The sequence below is a fragment of the Oncorhynchus clarkii genome, chromosome 28 (assembly GCF_045791955.1).
Source record: "Oncorhynchus clarkii lewisi isolate Uvic-CL-2024 chromosome 28, UVic_Ocla_1.0, whole genome shotgun sequence".
In the NCBI taxonomy this organism is placed as follows: Eukaryota; Metazoa; Chordata; class Actinopteri; order Salmoniformes; family Salmonidae; genus Oncorhynchus; species Oncorhynchus clarkii.
Genome location: NC_092174.1, coordinates 19,745,401 through 19,764,948, shown reverse-complemented (window position 1 = coordinate 19,764,948; position 19,548 = coordinate 19,745,401). Strand labels below are relative to the sequence as shown.

General features: G+C 36.4%; 1 protein-coding gene across 1 annotated transcript; it reads left to right on the top strand.

Moving 5' to 3' along the window:
- Positions 1 to 686: 686 nt before the first annotated feature.
- Positions 687 to 18,960, top strand: LOC139386726 (uncharacterized). Its single transcript, XM_071132555.1, has 12 exons — positions 687 to 731; positions 1,386 to 1,473; positions 3,744 to 3,830; positions 8,824 to 9,009; positions 9,170 to 9,214; positions 9,341 to 9,446; positions 10,365 to 10,419; positions 16,708 to 16,753; positions 18,163 to 18,276; positions 18,425 to 18,457; positions 18,583 to 18,690; positions 18,858 to 18,960. Exons 1-11 carry the CDS (start codon positions 687 to 689, stop codon positions 18,687 to 18,689), a joined length of 912 nt encoding a protein of 303 aa, XP_070988656.1. The 3' UTR covers position 18,690; positions 18,858 to 18,960.
- The last annotated feature ends 588 nt before the right edge of the window (positions 18,961 to 19,548 follow it).

The following is a 19,548-nucleotide window of genomic DNA, read 5'->3' as shown; positions in this document are numbered from 1 at the left end:
CAATGTATGTTATTTGCAAACATTGCTGCATCAAATAGCCATTACACCACAGACTATGTAGTATCTAGTAATCTGCCCTGTAAAAACTTAATTGGTTCAAAATAAAAATGGAAGTTATACAGAAGTTATATGTGTTTAAGTCATGGCAACTCAGATAATAAAGTTGAGTTGAAAAAACTAGATAATTCATATTTTTAAGTTGAAATATACATAAAAATAACAGTCATAGTTTTGCCCCACCTATTTCCTCAGCCTCCTATTTGGCAGTGGAACATCGCTGTTTGTAGAAACAAGTAAGAAATCATGTTGAAATGTATTTAATTAGTTGATGTGGCTTTGGTTTGAAAGACCATACAGTAGGGTTGCAGAAGACAACTAAAGCAACATTGCATACCTGGCATAAAATAGGCAATTGCAAAGGGTGGATGTTAAAATTATATCTGAGAAACCAGTTGATACTAGTTTTTATATTCTGAGAAGTTTAGTGTCATTTAAAATATATACTAAATTCACCAATCCTGACAGTCTAAAATCCTAATCATGTATTTGCTTACATATCAAACACTGTGTGACTGTCGGAGTCAACAGAGTTGTGTTTGGGCAGGGAACAAAGTTGACGGTCAATTCAAGTAAGTGCATAAACAAGATAGTGGTGTGGATCATCATAAATGTATTGCGTTTTAAGAATGGTTGTCAGTATCAATTACATCGTTAAAAGTGATCACTCCATGGTAACTCTGGTCTCTCTGTGATCGTTTTTGCTGAGACAGTTTTTAGTGTGTGAATGTTGGAGTGGGAAAGCTCATCTTTGGGAGTGGAACATCACTATCTGTAGAGACAAGTAAGAAACAATGTGGGGTTCAGATTTGTTGATTTAATAGGTTGGTCTCAAGTTTTGAAAAATAATTATACTGCAGCTCAATCAATCAACAATATTTTAATTGTCAACCTTCGAAACAAATATTGGACGTAGACTGAAGTGATTCAATATCTAATTGGTTTAACCCAGAGACTTCATTTTTATATACCTAACTTTACTGAAACAATTGAAGCTTTAAAATTGAAGCAAAAAAAACATTTTTTCATTTTTGGTTAAGGCCCAAGCAATGTGGGACTGACTCTGGACTGAGGAAGGTCATTTTTGGAAAAGGAATTCAATTGATAATTGAAACCAGTGAGTAATTCCTGACCTTTGTTGATTCTGTTAATCACAGATGACATAATACTTCAGGGGGATGATTTATGGCAATGTTAAGTGGACTCATTGTGTTGGAAGGGAAAATATCAATGATCCAAATTAGTTTGATTAAAAGCAGTATCCCACACGACAAACATTTTTTAAAGTTAGACATTGATGAGTGGTCCCAACCCCTACATTGAATCAGTGTTTCTGTTATGTCATATGTTACTGTGTGAATGATGGGACACGAAGACTGATCTTTGGAAGGGGAACCGCTCTGTCAGTACAATCTAGTAAGGAACGAAATTTCACTCACCATTTCACATTTCGGAAAATTGGAATCAAATACAACCGTTGTTTCCAAAATTAATGTCCAAGTCAAAGATTTTGATTCTGTGGAAAGTCCTGCATTTTAAACTGATTACACTAAATTGGGGGAGATGGTTATATTTCCCTGGTCTTGTCAAAAATAACATAAATGATTCTATCCCACTAGTATAACACATGTTGATAGCATTTGCCTCCACTCAAAAATGAATATAATATTTGAAAATAATCCAACCAAACGACTATTATTTTGTACTATAATTTGTAAATCACTAATGTGAACTCATTTGTAGTACATTTAGTTGAATTGAGAAAATACACTAACTTGCGGCAGTAATTGCTAAGAGATGCAACACAGTGTGACTTACGGAGCCAACAAACTTATATTTGGACTTGGCACAAAGATGACAGTTTATTCCAGTAAGTATTAAAAATAAATTCCAAGTACATTAAAAAATGCATTCAAAAAGGCTTGTTTGTTACAAAAACATTCAACATTATTTAGATATGGTTACCGTAAATGTCCTCGTAGACACTCTATAAAACAGGCCGTCTTTAAAATCAAAACAATGGAAACTTAAATTCTTGTTTTCTAATGTAATACGGTGGAGGATGTCTGTTAAGAAATAATTTATTGAATTAATATTTCTAAACAAATTGACAAACAAAATATGATAGTCATCAAATATATGTACTTTACTGTCCAAACACATTTAAAAAATACATTTAGTACCCATTTACATGGACATTATTCTGTAGATGCATTTATGGATGTTCTATAAGCTATCACACAATTTTAACCTGGAATAGGTTGTGGGGTACGTTATTGCTGAGTACTAATACAATGTGTGAATGTTAACAACCGTAAAGTGATATTTGGAGTAGGAACTAAATTGATAATTGAAATAAGTGAGTATTTTCTATATATATATATATTGATTTGACAGCAGCAACACACCTTTATAAGGTTTACTTGTTAAGATGCATTGGGTCTTCACATTTTCAAATTATGGATGAATGATGGATGAAGTCTACTTTCGGCAGGACACACAATTTATTTTTCATCCAGGTTAAAATGTACCTTTATCAGAAATAAGTTAAGCAGTGAGAGTTTTGTCAATCTTGCCAAACTTGATATGGAAAATAAATCTTATTGTAGGCCTATAGTCAAATGGTCAGTCAAATCATGTTAACAGGTAGTGGTTCTTGTAATGAGGCCTTTGTCTGTGTGAATACTGGATATAAGATAACATTTGGAGTTGGAACCCAACTAATTATACAAGCAAGTAAGTTGATTAAAAATGTGAAAAAAATACTTTGTTCAAACATTTTATTAGGTTCAATAGATTGTGGGTTAGGATTTTCACGTTAGCGGTTTGACTCTTAATTGATACATTAGGTTAAAATGATAGTGAATATAAAGATGTCCAAGTTTTAATAAAATACATGTTGAAATTATGAAGTAAAACATATAATGGAATATTTTGACAAAATAACAACTGTTAGTTACATTTGACAGGTTTAAAACTTCAATTGTATGTTAGGACCACGCCTTTACATATTTTAGTATTAACACAAATCTTCAATACTACTTCAAAGTGCTAAATATTGCTTAACAATTTTGACAACTACCTCGTACAACTACCTCGTACATTTGTGAACTACCTCATACATTTTGAGAATGTGAGAACTCATGTTTTCATGGGGAAAGTTATCCCATGGATGTTGTTAAGGAAGGTTTTGCAATGGGGCAAAATATTGGATATGGCATAATAACCTTGGTCAGTGTCACAAAATTGATAATAGAACAAAACTTGCTCTCTGGAACAAAACTTGTTGTCTTTTCGAGTAAGTACTATATCTACATAGTAGTAACTAATACTAGATACGTTTGTACTGTATTGTTTGACTAGATTCATATTTGATACTATATCACTAGATATCAGTATCACACATCATTGTTACCAACACCTTTCTATAACTGAATCTATTGCAATTCAACTATTCATGTTGGCCACCTACCATTCACCAATACATATCAGACCCAAATCAATGTTATCATGTTGCTGATAATGAAATGTGAAATCTCTTTTAAAATTGCTAATTCTAGTTATGACGTAATGATATATTAATATACTTTTAATTGTAGTATGTTCTTCTCCAGAGCATATCTAATAAGTAGATCTTCAAAACATTAGATTTCTAATAAATTCTTTGCCGGGCTTTTTGGGGTCAGGTTTTTATAACCTGACCTATCATTGTGTGAATAACAACAACTTCAAAATAATATTTGGATCTGGAACGAAAGTTGTTGTCCTGTCACGTAAGTGTTTATTAAAATAAGAATTACATTTGAAATAATATAACTTTACATGTTTTGTTATGACAGTGTCATTGTCAAAAGATTTAAGCTTGCAAATAGATATTCTCGATCTCAATCGCACCACTTAAAAATATTATTATTTTTACAACTCGTTTATATGTAACATCTGTGAAAGTCTATATTCTATTTCTACTACAGTTTTCATTTGATGTAGTCAGCTAAATAAATAGTTATTGCTCACAGTTAATGCACTGTGTTAGTGGAACAGGAATCAATAAACTTTATTTTTGGAGCAGGAATAAAGATCACTATTTTTTAAATATATTTTTATTTTATTTAACCTTTATTTAACCAGGTAGGCAAATTGTCATTTACAATTGCAACCTGGCCAAGATAAAGCAAAGCAGTTCGACACATGCAACGACACAGAGTTACACAGGGAATAAAACAAACATACAGTCAATAAAACAGTAGAAAAATAAGTCTATATACAATGTGAGCAAGTGAGGTGAGATAAGGGAGGTAAAAAAAAGGCCATGGTGGCAAAGTAAATACAATATAGCAAGTAAAACACTGGAATGGTAGATTTGCAGTGGAAGAATGTGCAAAGTAGAGATATAAATAATGGGGTGCAAAGGAGCAAAATAAATAAATACATTAGGGAAAAAGGTAGTTGTTTGGGCTAAATTATAGATTGGCTATGTACATGTGCAGTAATCTGTGAGCTGCTCTGACAGCTGATGCTTAAAGCTAGTGAGGGATATAAGTGTTTCCAGTTTCAGAGATTTTCGTAGTTTGTTCCAGTCATTGGCAGCAGAGAACTGGAAGGAGAGGCGCTAGTATGTACTATATTTGAAACATCCTATGTAAAGCCTTCATTTTAGGTGATTTTACTGGCCCAGTATTATTACAAAAGGCAATCAAAGTACTCCTTGCTTAGAATTCCAAAGTTTTGTATTTCCAATATCAGAGGAACAAGTTGTAGTTCACTGAAGGCCGAATTGTATAATGAGATCATGGTGAATGACTTGAATGTTCATTCAAATCTCCCATTAAACCAATGCATGATTAACACAATATCCTATGTATGTGCTTGTATCTATAAGTTAATGATGCCGTCATATAGGAACAGACAGTGAATAGTAAAAACTGGAGATTGCTACACGAATGTCACTTCATAAAGAAACCTGCCAAAGAAGTCAGGTGTTAAAGCAATACACCTGACACTGACCTTGTTAATGATTTATGAGGTGTTTGTAAATTGTTGTTCCGGGTATATAATTCGCCAAAATAATTTTGTTATTTTTCCATAAGAAATTTGTTACAGAAACAAAAACAGTTGTTCGTGGGAAGGTCTATGTCTGTGTGACTAGTACTATTACACTTTTTCTTCAAACAAACAAATCACAAAGAAACTTTCATCATTATAGCGCACATTGGAATTGTCAAATGTGACAGCTAGCTTGATAACTGTCACATTATGGAGTGGAACTACAGGTGGTTCAACTAAATGCCACATCAGCATGTTCACAGCATAAAGCTAAGATTGTTCTTCTAGATATTTGTCTGGACCTACACATTCTTGCAAACTAGAAATAATGGTTTTTAGTTGTAGAGTAAGAACTTGGTTGACTAGCCAGCTACCACCAATTTGCCAATATCAGGCTGTCCATGTTGTATTTCAAAAAAACGATTATATCAGTTAATGTTTGAAAGCGCTTATATATAGGTAAAGGCCCAGTGCAGTCAAAAACTAGATTTTCCTAGGTTTTATATATCTTTCCACACCATGAGGTTGGAATAATACTGTGAAATTGTGAAAATTATGATAATGCCCTTTTAGTGTAAGTGCAATTTGAAAAGACCGCCTGAAATTCCAGCCTGTTTTGGTGACTTCACCAGGCGGTAAATTAGTTAAAAGACCAATAAGAAAGAGAGTTCCAAACCTCTCCACCAATAACAGACAGTTTTCAGTTTTCCCCTCCCGACTCAGAACACTCCCAGATAGTCCTAGCTAGATTCTTGCTTGAGAATCTGCACTTTGCTAAGAAACTATTTGTTTCTTTTTGACCACTTTAACATTCTTGATTGTTACCCAGAAGTGATTTGATATTGAGATAAAAACGGCTGCATTGGACCTTTAATTGATGTTACATAATTCTTTATTTGAAATGCTCTGCATTTAATTGATTCATTATAGGTTAAATGAATAGTAAGATAGAAAATAAGATAAAGATCAAAACTTGTTAAAATGACCAAATGAAACTAGTAGACTATAATGACATTATAAGAAGTTAAGAACTATTGCGTACAGTTTATGAGTTCAAAAATGTAGTTGTGGGTGAGAACAAAGCCTTTAAGTCTTTGATTGTGAACAGAAGTATTCAAACCTTGAACAATTAATGAATCAATTAGTCAACATCTTCATTAGAAATTATGAGAATGGCAGAGCCCAGGAGTTATTTCATGGGAAAAGCTATTTAATTCACATGTTAGAGGGGGGTTTATGAAATGGGGAAAAGTGTTGTGTGAATTCTGGATATAACAAAGTAACCTTTGGGAGCGGAACAAAATTAATAATTGATTCAAGTAAGTTCATTTACTAGTAATACTTTATTATTATTCGGTATTTCAAGATTTGGTATTTCAATAAAGGCTTGGTAAAGGTTGTTTCTGCAATTGGACATATCAGTGTGTGAATAACAACTTCAACAAAATCATTTTTGGTCGTGGAACAAAATGTGTTGTTCTGTCGAGTAAGTGCAGTATCTACATAGTATTATGTAATACTATTTATATTTGTACTACGTTGTTTAAACAATTCATATTTGATAATTTAACGGAGACTATACACTATACAACATTGCAAGCAACACATTTCTATAACTCCATTAACAATTCAGCTATTCATGTAGGCCGCTTATCATTAACCAACATGCATCCGACTCAGATTAATTTGTATCATGTTATTGATAGCCAATTAAGGATGTGTGAAACTATACATGAAGTCTGAGCAGATTTAAACTTATTTTGACCGATACTCAATCAGTAATGTGAGAACCTCAGTCTTGAAATGCTACATCTCTGAACTTTGCAAATTCTAAGAGGAAACTGTACATACAATTTTAAGTAAAATCGAGTTGTTTGTTTTTGTAATGAGGCCAATGTCTGTGTGACAAGTGGATTCAAAATATCATTTGGAAATGGCATCCAACTAATTGTGCATTCAAGTAAGTTTATAATGTGTCTATGATAGTAGTAGCAGCTGTAGCTGTAGTAGTAGCAGCAATAAATATTATAGAAAATATATCTTAAAAATGATGTATTGGTAACTTGGTAACATTTTACATTTAACTTGCTACTATATCTGTGAAGTAGGGCTGTAGTACCTATAATGATTATTGGTAGACATTTACACCTCATCGTTATTATAATAATTACAATACATATAATTACAAAACACACCATTTTAACAAATTGGTTTCACCTTCCATTGTTATGTTTTTGCATGAGAATAAGTTATTGTGTGAATGAGTATCAGAAGATCACATTTGGTTCAGGAACCAAAATGTTCATTATGACAAGTAAGTGTAAAATGGCAGATCTTATCCAATTTGTAAGCTATTAGTTTTGGGTAAAAAGTATTTCTAAGAAAATGTAAAATTCATCTGAAAATTGTGTAACAGTAGATCACAGTACAGTACTTTAGATAAACATTATAAACATATTGCTCACTGGCTAAAATGACAAATAAATATTGTCAATTGCAATCTTGCCACAAAAAATAGCCGTTACTTGAAATACTAAACTACTTCGTATGTACATTCAGTGAATTGAACATATTTACATATAATTTAGAATTGAGCAAAAATTGAATGTATATATTCATCTTTATTTAAATTACGCTACAGATTTAATTTGATGTAGCTAGGTAATGATAAATGGTATTGCTCACAGCTAATGAACTGTGAGTGACTGGAACAGGAATCAATAAACTTGTTTTTGGAACTGCGGTAAAGATCACTATTGAGGCCAGTTAAGTACTACATTTGAAAGATCCTATGTAAAATCTTACTCTTACGTGATTTAAATGATTCAGTATTATTACAAACAAAGTATTTCTGCTTAGATCACCAAAGGTTTGTAATGTCTGTCTGAATCCTAATTTGAAATCATGGGGCATGACATGCATTTTCAGTAAATTCTCCCATTAAATTTAATGCATGATTAATTCAATATCCTAACTTTTGTGCGTTTATCTATAAGTTAAGATGCAGCCCCTAGTGGTCATATAGGAACAGATAAAGTGTAAAAACTGGAGATAGCTACCTTGAATGCCACTTCATAAAGAAACCTGACAACTAGGCCAGGAGATAAAGACATAAATCTGACACTGACCTTGTATATGTTTGATTTAATTGATGTTCGGGGTATATAATTTGCCAACATGATTTGGTTATTTTCCCGTAAGAAATCTGTTACAGAAACGAAAACAGGTTTTTGTGGGTAGGTACATGTCTGGGACAATCTTTGGGTAAGGGATTACACTTTTTCTTAAAAAAACGAATGAAAATGATAATGTAGCGTACATTAGAACATCCAATGTGACAGCTAGCTTGATAACTGTCTCATTATGGAGTGGAACTACAGGTGGTTCAATTAAATGTGGAATCAGCATATTCACAGCATAAGGCTAAAGTAGTTATTCTAAACATTCATGTAAATGAGAGATAATAGTTTTGAGTTGTATAATCGGAACTTGGCTGACTGGCCAACTACCACCATTTTTCCAATATCAGTGTCCATGTTGTATTTTTTGAAAAATTGTTAGATCAGTTCATTTTTTCAAATGCTTAGACCTAGTTAACCGATGTAACATCATTCTTTATTCGACATGCTTTGCATTGTCATGATGCCACTATTTTGAATCCAACCAAGGTATTAGAAATGGAGGCCCAAGTTCTTAATAAATGTTTATTTTTGTGTTTTACAGGAGAGAAACATGACCCATCTTACTACAGCTTGAAGTCAAGAAATACCACAGCTTGCCTGGCTACAGATTTCAGCGCACACAATGCTACTACGCACTTGGAATTATTCAACAAGACAGAGGCCACCAGAATGAATGGGGACAGCTACTACAGCCAGGTTGCCCTCGGAGGAGAAAATTGCACTGAAGGTACTTTTCAGATGATGCCAAATCACAGCATATGTATGTGCAGCGTATGTATGTGCACTCATTGTGAACATAATTTGTGTAGATTAAGATGACAATTACAAATGTTGCCACTAACCATACTGTACGATATACTTAACCATTTATTTTCTCTATTTGCCAGTAGGTGGTTCAGAGAAATGTGAAGCAAACTGGTATTTTGACACAGGTACATATCAGAGCATTTACTCTCTTCATTTGTGATATGATCAAACGTCTCAAAAAAATATCACCCTATTTGGCACTTGTTACTTATAATATAAGATATTGATCACTATGGTATTTCCATTTCTAGATGCAAAGATCAACTTCCTATCCCTGACCATTCTGGGCCTGAGAATTCTGTTCCTGAAGACCATCGTTTTCAACGTGCTGATAACTCTTCGACTGTGGATAAGTTAGTAAGTTCATAGTTGTACAGTTTCTCTTTACAACTCAATCTGCAAGGCAGAACATGGTTTTGTGATTGAATATTTTTATGGAAAGGTATATTGTGAACAAGACAATGCCATGTTTTCCAAGACTGATATTTAACATGACACTTACCTCTGAGCATGTGTATGTGTATATCATGCACTAATTTGTTTTTAAAATTTATATATTTTCAGAAGATGTCCATCAGTCCCTCAAAGACAACACAAGAAATCCTTCCCAGAAGAACTATTGAATTGAATTGTAATTACATCCTCACTGTAGGAATTAGATTGCACTCATTGGAATCTCTTGATTGTCTGGAATGTCAAATACATCACTATCCTCCCAGACAGACATTGGTTCAAATTAAGAATCCAGCATTGATTTGCAGAAAACATGTCTGTTGAAGGATTTGTAAACATGTTCTTCAAGTCATAAATATGATATGATATTATAATTTGCTTACCTGTATATATATATTTCTCTCCAACTGTTGTGACTTGTGATAGTACATCAAATTGTTTTTGATTCTGCTCTCTCTTTGCTTGAAATATCATGAACCTCAATTTGTAATATTCTTTAGATTAAAAATATATAGCTATATGTAACGGAAATATATAAGAAACTATTCCTTTTTTTTGTATATTGATTTAAAAAACAGTCTTTGTAAAGTGTTTTGTTTTGATGAAAATATTAATTAAATAAATACATTATATGGAGTTATTTGTTTTGCCTAAAGTTTGTAATGTATAATCAAAGTTGATTACATTTATATTAGTTGATTACATTTATATTACATTTATAACATACTATATTAGTTTTCACAAAAATCCTCCAAGTCATTTCCTTCATTCCTTCATGATGAGTATACCTCGTATACGTGCTCGGTTCTCTTTTTCCTGTAGTCCACAATTATCTCACGTTGAGGGAGAGGTAGTTGTCCTGGCACCACATGGCCAGGTCTCTGACCTCCTCTATATAGGCTGTCTAGTAGTTGTCGGTGATCAGGCCTAAAACTGTTGTGTCAACGGAAAACTTAATGATCGAGTTGTAGTCGTGCCTGGCCATGCAGTCATGAGTGAACAGGGAGTACAGGAGGGGACTGAGCACGCACCCCTGAGGGGCCCCTGTGTTGAGGATCTGCGTGGTGGATGTGTTGTTACCTACCCTTACCACCTGGGGGTGGCCCGTCAAGAAGTCAAGGATCCAGTTGCAAAAGGAGGTGTTTAGTCCCAGGGTCCTTAGCTTATTGATGAGCCTTGAGGGCACTATGGTGTTGAACGCTGAGCTGTAGTCAATGAATAGCATTCTCACATACAGTTGAAGTCGGAAGTTTACATACAGCTTAGCCAAATACATTTAAACTCAGTTTTCATAATTCCTGACACTTAATCTTAGTAAAAATTCCCCGTCTTAGGTCAGTTAGGATCACTACTTTATTTTAAGAATGCAAAATGTCAGATTAATAGTAGAGAGAAGTATTTATTTCAGCTTTTATTTCTTTCATCACATTCCCAGTGGGTCAGAAGTTTACATACACTCAAGGTTTGTAGGCCTCCTTGCTCGCACACGCTTTTTCAGTTCTGCCCACAAATTTTCTATAGGATTGAGGTCAGGGCTTTGTGATGGCCACTCCAATACCTTGACTTTGTTGTCCTTAAGCCATTTTGCCACAACTTTGGAAGTATGCTTGTGGTCATTGTCCATTTGGAAGACCCATTTGTGACCAATCTTTAACTTCCTGACTGATGTCTTGAGATGTTGCTGTAATATATCCACATGATTTTCCTCTCTCATGATGCCATCTATTTTATGAAGTGCACCACTCCATCCTGCAGCAAAGCACCCATACAACATGATGCTGCCACCCCCGTGCTTCACGGTTGGGATGGTGTTCTTCGGCTTGCAAGCCTCCCCACTTTTCCTCCAAACATAACGATGGTCATTATGGCCAAACAGTTCTATTTTCTTTTCATCAGCTCAGAGGACATTTCTCCAAAAAGTATCATCTTTGTCCCCATGTGCAGTTGCAAACCGTAGTCTGGTTTTTTAATGGTGGTTTTGGAGCAGTGGTTTCTTCCTTGCTGAGAGGCCTTTCAGGTTATGTCAATATAGGACTCGTTTTACTGTGGATATAGATACTTTTGTACCTGTTTCCTCCAGCATCTTCACAAGGTCCTTTGCTGCTGTTCTGAGATTGATTTGCACTTTTCGCACCAAAGTACGTTCATCTCTAGAAGACAGAATGCGTCTCCTTCTTGAGTGGTATGACGACTGCTTGGTCCCATGGTGTTTATACTTGCGTACTATTGTTTGTACAGATGAACGTGGTACCTTCAGGCATTTTGAAATTGCTCCCAAGGATGAACCAGACTTGTGGAGGTCCACAATTTATTTTCTTTGGTCTGATTTATTTTGATTTTGCCATGATATCAAGCAGAGAGGCACTGAGTTTGAAGGTAGGCCTTGAAATACATCCACAGGTACACCTCCAATTGACTCAAATGATGTCAATTAGCCTATCAGAAGCTTCTAAAGCCATGACAAAATTTTCTGGAATTTTCCGAGCTATTTAATGGCACAGTCAACTTAGTGAATGTAAACTTCTGACCCACTGGAATTGTGATACATTGATTATAAGTGAAATCATCTGTCTGTAAATAATTGTTGGAAAAATGACTTGTGTCATGCACAAAGTAGATGTCCTAATTGACTTGCCAAAACTGTAGTTTGTTAACAAGAGGAGTGGTTGAAAAACAAGTTTTAATGACTCCAACATAAGTGTATGTAAACTTCCGACTTCAACTGTAGGTGTTCCTTTCGTCCAGGTGGGAAAGGGCAGTGTGGAGTGCAATAGAGATTGTTTTTTTTGATTAACCAGATAGTACACTGCAAAATTTGAGTCTGTGTATTTAACTAATATGAGGACATTTACTAGTCTCTAGACTGTTTGTATTTGTATATATTATTGATCCCCATTGGCAGCAGCTGCTCTTCCTGGGGTTTTGACAGTTATATACAATAAAAAAACTGATTTCACAGCACATGAAGTATGTGCCCTCATGCCACTACTATCACATATCTACAACACAAAATCCATTTGTACGTGTCTTCATAGTGCGTATGTTATCATGTTTTTGTGTATTCCATGTATTCATGGCTTTATATAGTACAGTACTGTGCACCTCCCATAGTCTGTTCTGGACTGAAAAACAGCTTCTATCTCAAGGCCATCAGACTGTTAAACAGCCACCACTAACATTGAGTGGCTGCTGCCAACATACTGACTCAACTCCAGCCACTTTAATGATGGGAAAATTGATGCATAAATGTATCACTAGCCACTTTAAACATCTTTATGTAATACATGTATCACTAGCCACTTTAAACTATGCCACTTGTATATGTTACATACCCTACATTACTCATCTCATATGTATATACTGTACTGGATACCATCTACTGCATCTTGCCTATGCCGTTCTGTACCATCACTCATTTATATATTTTTATGTACATATTCTTCATCCTTTTACACTTGTGTGTATAAGGTAGTTGTTGTGAAATTGTGAAGTTAGATTACTCGTTGGTTATTAATGCATTGTCGGAACTAGAAGCACAAGCATTTCACTACACTCACATTAACATCTGCAAACCATGTGTATGTGACAAATAAAATTTGATTTGATTTGACTTGGGGACTGTGAAGAGACCACTGGTGGAATGTTTTGTTGGGTATGCATGGGTGTCTGAGCTGTGTACTAGTAGTTTAAACAGACAGCTCGGTTGGTTCAACATGACAATACTTCTCACAAATACAAGTTGTACTAATATGCATGTCAATCTCTCCTGGCGAGGGGAGATTGATATGCATATTATTAATGTTAGCTCTCTGTGTACATTTAAGGGCCAGCCGTGCTGCCCTGTTCTGGGCCAATTATAATTTTCCTAAGTTCCTCTTTGTGGAACCTGACCACACGACTGGACAGTAGTCCAGGAGCGACAAAACTAGGGCCTGTCGGACCTGCCTTTTTCCTGCCTTTTTGATAGCATTGTTAGGAAAGCAGAGCAGCACTTTATTATGGACAGACCTCTCCCGATCTTAGCTACAGTTGCATCAATATATTTTGACCATGACAGTATACAATCCAGGGTTACACCAAGCAGTTTAGTCTCCTCAACTTGTTACATTTCAACATTATATACTGCAAGATTTAGTTAAGGTTTAAGGTTTAGTGAATGATGTGTCCCAAATATAATGCTTTTAGTTTTTGAAATATTTAGGACAAACTTATTTCTTGCCACCCATTCTGAAACTGACTGCAGCTCTTTGTTAAATGTTGCAGTTGTTTCACTTGCTGTGGTAGCTGACATGTATAGTGTTGCGTCATAAGCATATATAGACACACAGGCTTTACTCAGAGCCAGTGGCAGGTCATTAGTAAAGATTTTTTTTAAATAAAGGTGCCTAGATTGCTGCCCTGGGGAATGCCTGACTCTACCTGGATTATGTTGGAGAGAACACCCTTTGTGATTTCATAATTCATAAATCAAAGCCCTCTTTAACATACTTGCATACAGAATTACCAGTGTTTTGCAGTTTTGCTTCCAGAATTATATTCAGCATTATTCATACTGTAGTTCAATTTACATTGCCTTGCAAAAGTATTCAGAACCCTTAAATTCTTCCCATTTTATTGTGTTACAAAAGTGCAATTAAAATTGATTGTATTGTAATTTTTTGCCAACAATATACACAAAATACTCTGTAATGTCAATGTACAAGACACATTCTAGTATAGTCTTTGCATAAGTATTCAGCTCCCTGAGTCAATACGTGTTAGAAACACCTTTGGCATCGATTACAGTTTTGAGTCTTTAAGAGTTTTGCACTCCTAGACTGTGCAATATTTTCACATTGTTCTTTAAAAAAACATTCAAGCTTTGTCAAGATGTTGGGGATCATGGCTAAACAGCTATTTTCAAGTCTTTCCATAGATTCTTAAACATAAGACAATACTGTAACTTGGGCACTTAGAAACGTTCACTGTCTTCTTGGTATCAACTCCATTGTAGTTTTGGCCTGGTGTTAGGTGAATTCCCCTTATTGTCCTGCTGAAAGGTGTATTCCTCTCCCAGTCCCTGGTCTAAAGCAGACTGAAGCAAGTTTTCCTCTAGGATTTGCCCTGTCAAGCATACCCCTACCATGATCCAGCCACCACCATGCTTAGAAATAAGGAGGCTGTTATTCAAACATAGTTTGAAATGTTATTCCTTTGCTGTATTTTTTGTTGTTGCAGTATTACTTTAGTGTCATGCTGCATTCAAGCTGAATGTTTTGGAATATTTATATTCTGTATATTGTATTCTTCTTTCACTCTGTCACTTAAGTCATTAGTTTGGAGTCACTACAACGTTGTTTTCTCCCATCACAGCCATTGAACTCTGTAGCTGTTTGAAATCACCATTAGCCTCATGGTAACAGTCCTGAGCAGTTTCATTCCTGTCCTGCAGTTCAGTTCAGCATGACGACTGTATCTTTGATCTTTGATGTGGTTTAATACATAATCCACAGCATAATTATTATCTTGACCATGCTTAAAGATATATTCAATGTCCGATTTGTTTTTGTTACCCATCTACCAATCACTGCCCTTCTTCAGGAGGCTTTCAAAAAGCCCCCTGGTTTTTGTAGTTTAATCTGTGCTTGAAATTCCATAATTGACTAAGGGACCTTACAGATGTTGTGTATGGGGTACAGAGGAAGGGTTAGTCATTCAACAATCATGTCAACCCCCTATTATTTCACACAAAGTGAGTCCATGTAGTTTACAGTTTTATGTGTTTTGTTAAGTCCAATGTTTATTCTGAACTAATTTGGGCTTGCCTAAAAAAAGGGTCTGGATACACGGCTACGGCTGCATACAGTATGCAACGACTATATTTTGGTTATTAATTTTTTATCTATCTTAAAAAATATACAGCTTTTCTTTGACTTTGACATAACGTTGTATTTTGTGTGGATTATTGACATTTTTTTTCTCAATCAAATCCAATTTAATCCCAATTTGTAACTGTAAGGGAGCAATGCAGAAGATGAGAAGCAGGTACAGGGAGTGAATGTTTATTAGCTGATGGACATGAAACGGAACAGGAACAGCCTCTGGACAGGAACACATAACAAACACAATACCGAATAATGCGGACACAGGGAACACAACCAAGGAACTGACAGATGTACAGGGGGTAATCAACAAAGTGAAGGAGTCCAGGTGAGTCCCGGTGAGTCCAATGAGCGCAGCTGCACGCTACCTGACACACTAGACCCACTCCAATTTGCTTACCGCCCAAATAGGTCCACAGACGATGCAATCGCAACCACACTGCACACTGCCCTTACTCATCTGGACAAGAGGAATACCTATGTGAGAATGCTGTTCATCGACTACAGCTCAGCATTTAACACCATAGTACCTTCCAAACTCATCATTAAGCTTGAGACCCTGGGTCTCGACCCTGCCCTGTGCAACTGGGTACTGGACTTGACGGGCCGCCCCCAGGTGGTGAGGGTAGGTAACAACATCTCCACCCCACTGATCCTTAACACTGGGGCCCCACAAGGGTGCATTCTGAGCCCTCTCCTGTACTCACTGTTCACCCACGACTGCGTGGCCATGCACGCCTCCAACTCAATCATCAAGTTTGCGAACAGTGGTAGGCTTGATTACCAACAACGACGAGACGGCCTACAGGGAGGAGGTGAGGGCCCTCGGAGTGTGGTGTCAGGAAAATAACCTCACACTCAATGTCAACAAAACTAAGGAGATGATTGTGGACTTCAGGAAACAGCAGAGGGAACACCCCCCTATCCACATCGATGGAACAGTAGTGGAGAAGGTAGTAAGTTTTAAGTTCCTCGGCGTACACATCACGGACAAACTGAATTGTTCCACCCACACAGACAGCGTCGTGAAGAAGGCGCAGCAGCGCCTCTTCAACCTAAGGAGCCTGAAGAAATTCAGCTTGTCACCAAAAGCACTCACAAACTTCTACAGATGCACAATCGAGAGCATCCTGTCGGGCTGTATCACCGCCTGGTACGGCAACTGCTCCGCCCACAACCGTAAGGCTCTCCAGAGGGTAGTGAGGTCTGCACAACGCATCACCGGGGGCAAACTACCTGCCCTCCAGGACACCTACACCACCCGATGTCACAGGAAGGCCATAAAGATCATCAAGGACAACAACCACCTGAGCCACTGCCTGTTCACCCCACTATCATCCAGAAGGCGAGGTCAGTACAGGTGCATTAAAGCAGGGACCGAGAGACTGAAAAATAGCTGCTGTCTCAAGGCCATCAGACTGTTAAACAGCCACCACTAACATTGAGTGGCTGCTGCCAACACACTGACTCAACTCCAGCCACTTTAATAATGGAAATTGATGGAAAAATATATCACTAGCCACTTTAAACAATGCTACTTAATATAATGTTTACATACCACACATTACTCATCTCATATGTATATGTACAGTGGGGCAAAAAGTATTTAGTCAGCCACCAATTGTGCCAGTTCTCCCACTTAAAAAGATGAGAGAGGCCTGTAATGTTCATCATAAGTACACTTCAACTATGACAGACAAAATGAGAAAACAAAAATCCAGAAAATCACATTGTAGAATTTTTAATTAATTTATTTGCAAATTATGGTGGAAAATAAGTATTTGGTCACCTACAAACAAGCAAGATTTCTGGCTCTCAACTGTGGGAGCAATTATTAGGAAATGGAAGACATACAAGACCACTGATAATCTCCCTCGATCTGGGGTCCACGCAAGATCCTCCTCGTGGGGTCAAAATGATCACAAGAACGGTGAGCAAAAATCCCAGAACCACACGGGGGGACCTAGTGAATGACCTGCAGAGAGCTGGGACCAAAGTAACAAAGCCTACCATCAGTAACACACTACGCCGCCAGGGACTCAAATCCTGCAGTGCCAGACGTGTCCCCCTGCTTAAGCCAGTACATGTCCAGGCCCGTCTGAAGTTTGCTAGAGAGCATTTGGATGATCCAGAAGAAGATTGGGAGAATGTCTTAAGGTCAGATGAAACCAAAATATAACTAGGGCGTGGAAGTCCGACGAGCAGGCTTATGCACCCCCGGTTCCATCGTCTGCGGCCTCCGGGTCCGACGTCACCCACAAAACAAAAATAACTCCCCGATGCCTCTTGTAGTGGTGTCCGCATTCTGTAAGGGAGCGACGCAGGAGATGAGAAGCAGGTACAGGGAGTGAAGGTTTATTAGCTGACGGACATGAAACGGAAGAGCGCCAGGGGGTGGGGAGCGGGTCTGAATACTTTTTGCAAGGCGCTATATGTACCGATAATCTGCTAAATTAATGTATATTGAATAGTTTTGAGCAGAAGCAGGTCAGATGAATTCCCTCATCCTATGGCCTCCACTTTACCGACTGGGCTGTGTATCAAGTGGCAAAAGTTTTTATTTAACTGTATCTTAAGACAAGCTTTTTCTCATTCTTTTGATTCAAAGTTTATATGTTTTCTGCCATTTCATTAATCCCTTTAATCATCTATTTAATATTCCACAGCACAATGTAACTACTGATTGATTGATTGGTTAATTTGGGAATAATGCTCTGAGCACAACCCAGGGAATAACACAAATTTCCCTTGTCTCCAAGGTGGTCCCCGATGGATTACACACAAAACAGACAAAACACAAGAAAACAACAGTAATCCCTACAGTACAAAACAGCCAAGTAGCTGTCAGGAAAATGGAGGTGAATGCATTGAAGGTAAGAGTCTGATGGGTGTATCACTACTGCAATGCCAAATCACAGTACATTTCAGTATGTGCGCTAAGTTTGTATATGAATATGTCAATTATGAATGTTGCAGCTAACCATACAACATACTTAACTATTTATTTTTTCTATTTGCCAGGAGGTGGTTCAGAGAAATGGTATTTTGACACAGGTACATATCAGAGCATTTACTCTCTCATTTGTGATATGATCAAATGTCTCCAAAAAATATCACCCTATTTGGCACTTGTTTCTTGTAATATAAAATATTGTTTACTATGGTATTTCCATTTCTAGATGCAAAGATCAATTTCCTATCCCTGACCATTCTGGGCCTGAGAATTCTGTTCCTGAAGACCATCGTTTTCAACGTGCTGATGACTCTTCGACTGTGGATGAGTTAGAGTGAGTTCATAGTTGCGCAGTGTCTCTTTACAACTCAATCTGCAAGGCATAACATGGTTTTGTGATTGAATATTTTCATGGAAAGGTATATTGTGAACAAGACAATGCCTTGTAGATGTGTATTTGTATGTCATGCGTTAAGATGTTTGTTTATTTTCTATTTTCAGAAGATATACATCAGTCCCTCAAAGACAACACAATAAATATTTCCCAGAAGAACTATTGAGTTGACTACTGACCACGTCTCATCATGCTTTGCCAGAATAAAATAAAAATATTGATGAACTGTAAATACTTCAGTCAATTGCATTGTAATTACATTCTGGATGTTTGAAGTTTTACTCATGCGAATTTCTTAATATTTTGGACTGCCAACTAAATGACTGTCCTCACAGACACATATTGGTAGAAACAAAGAATCTGAAGCATTTTAATAAATATTCATGAAATAAATGAATTATGTGGAATATTTTTTCTCCTGAAGTCTTCAAATCTTACTCAAGTCTGTCTGCTCCCACACACAAAGAAGAAAGTGAAAAAATACATCATTTTACATTCTAACTGTTATACCTGTTTGTGGAACTTTGTGTGGGTGGCTGCCTAGAATCAAGTACGTGTGATCTACAGTAAATATATTCATCTCAATCATTCATCACTCAGTCATAAGTCTAAAGCAAATCATGTGCTGAGGGCAATTAAAACTGTCTGAGACACGCTTATGTACTAAAATACTAATGTATAAATGTTTTATACATAAAAATACATGCTTACAATGCTCATATTTTGTAATGTTTATACAGCAGATGTTTATGAATTCAATAAATCCCATTTCATAGTAGCATATATAGTGTACATACT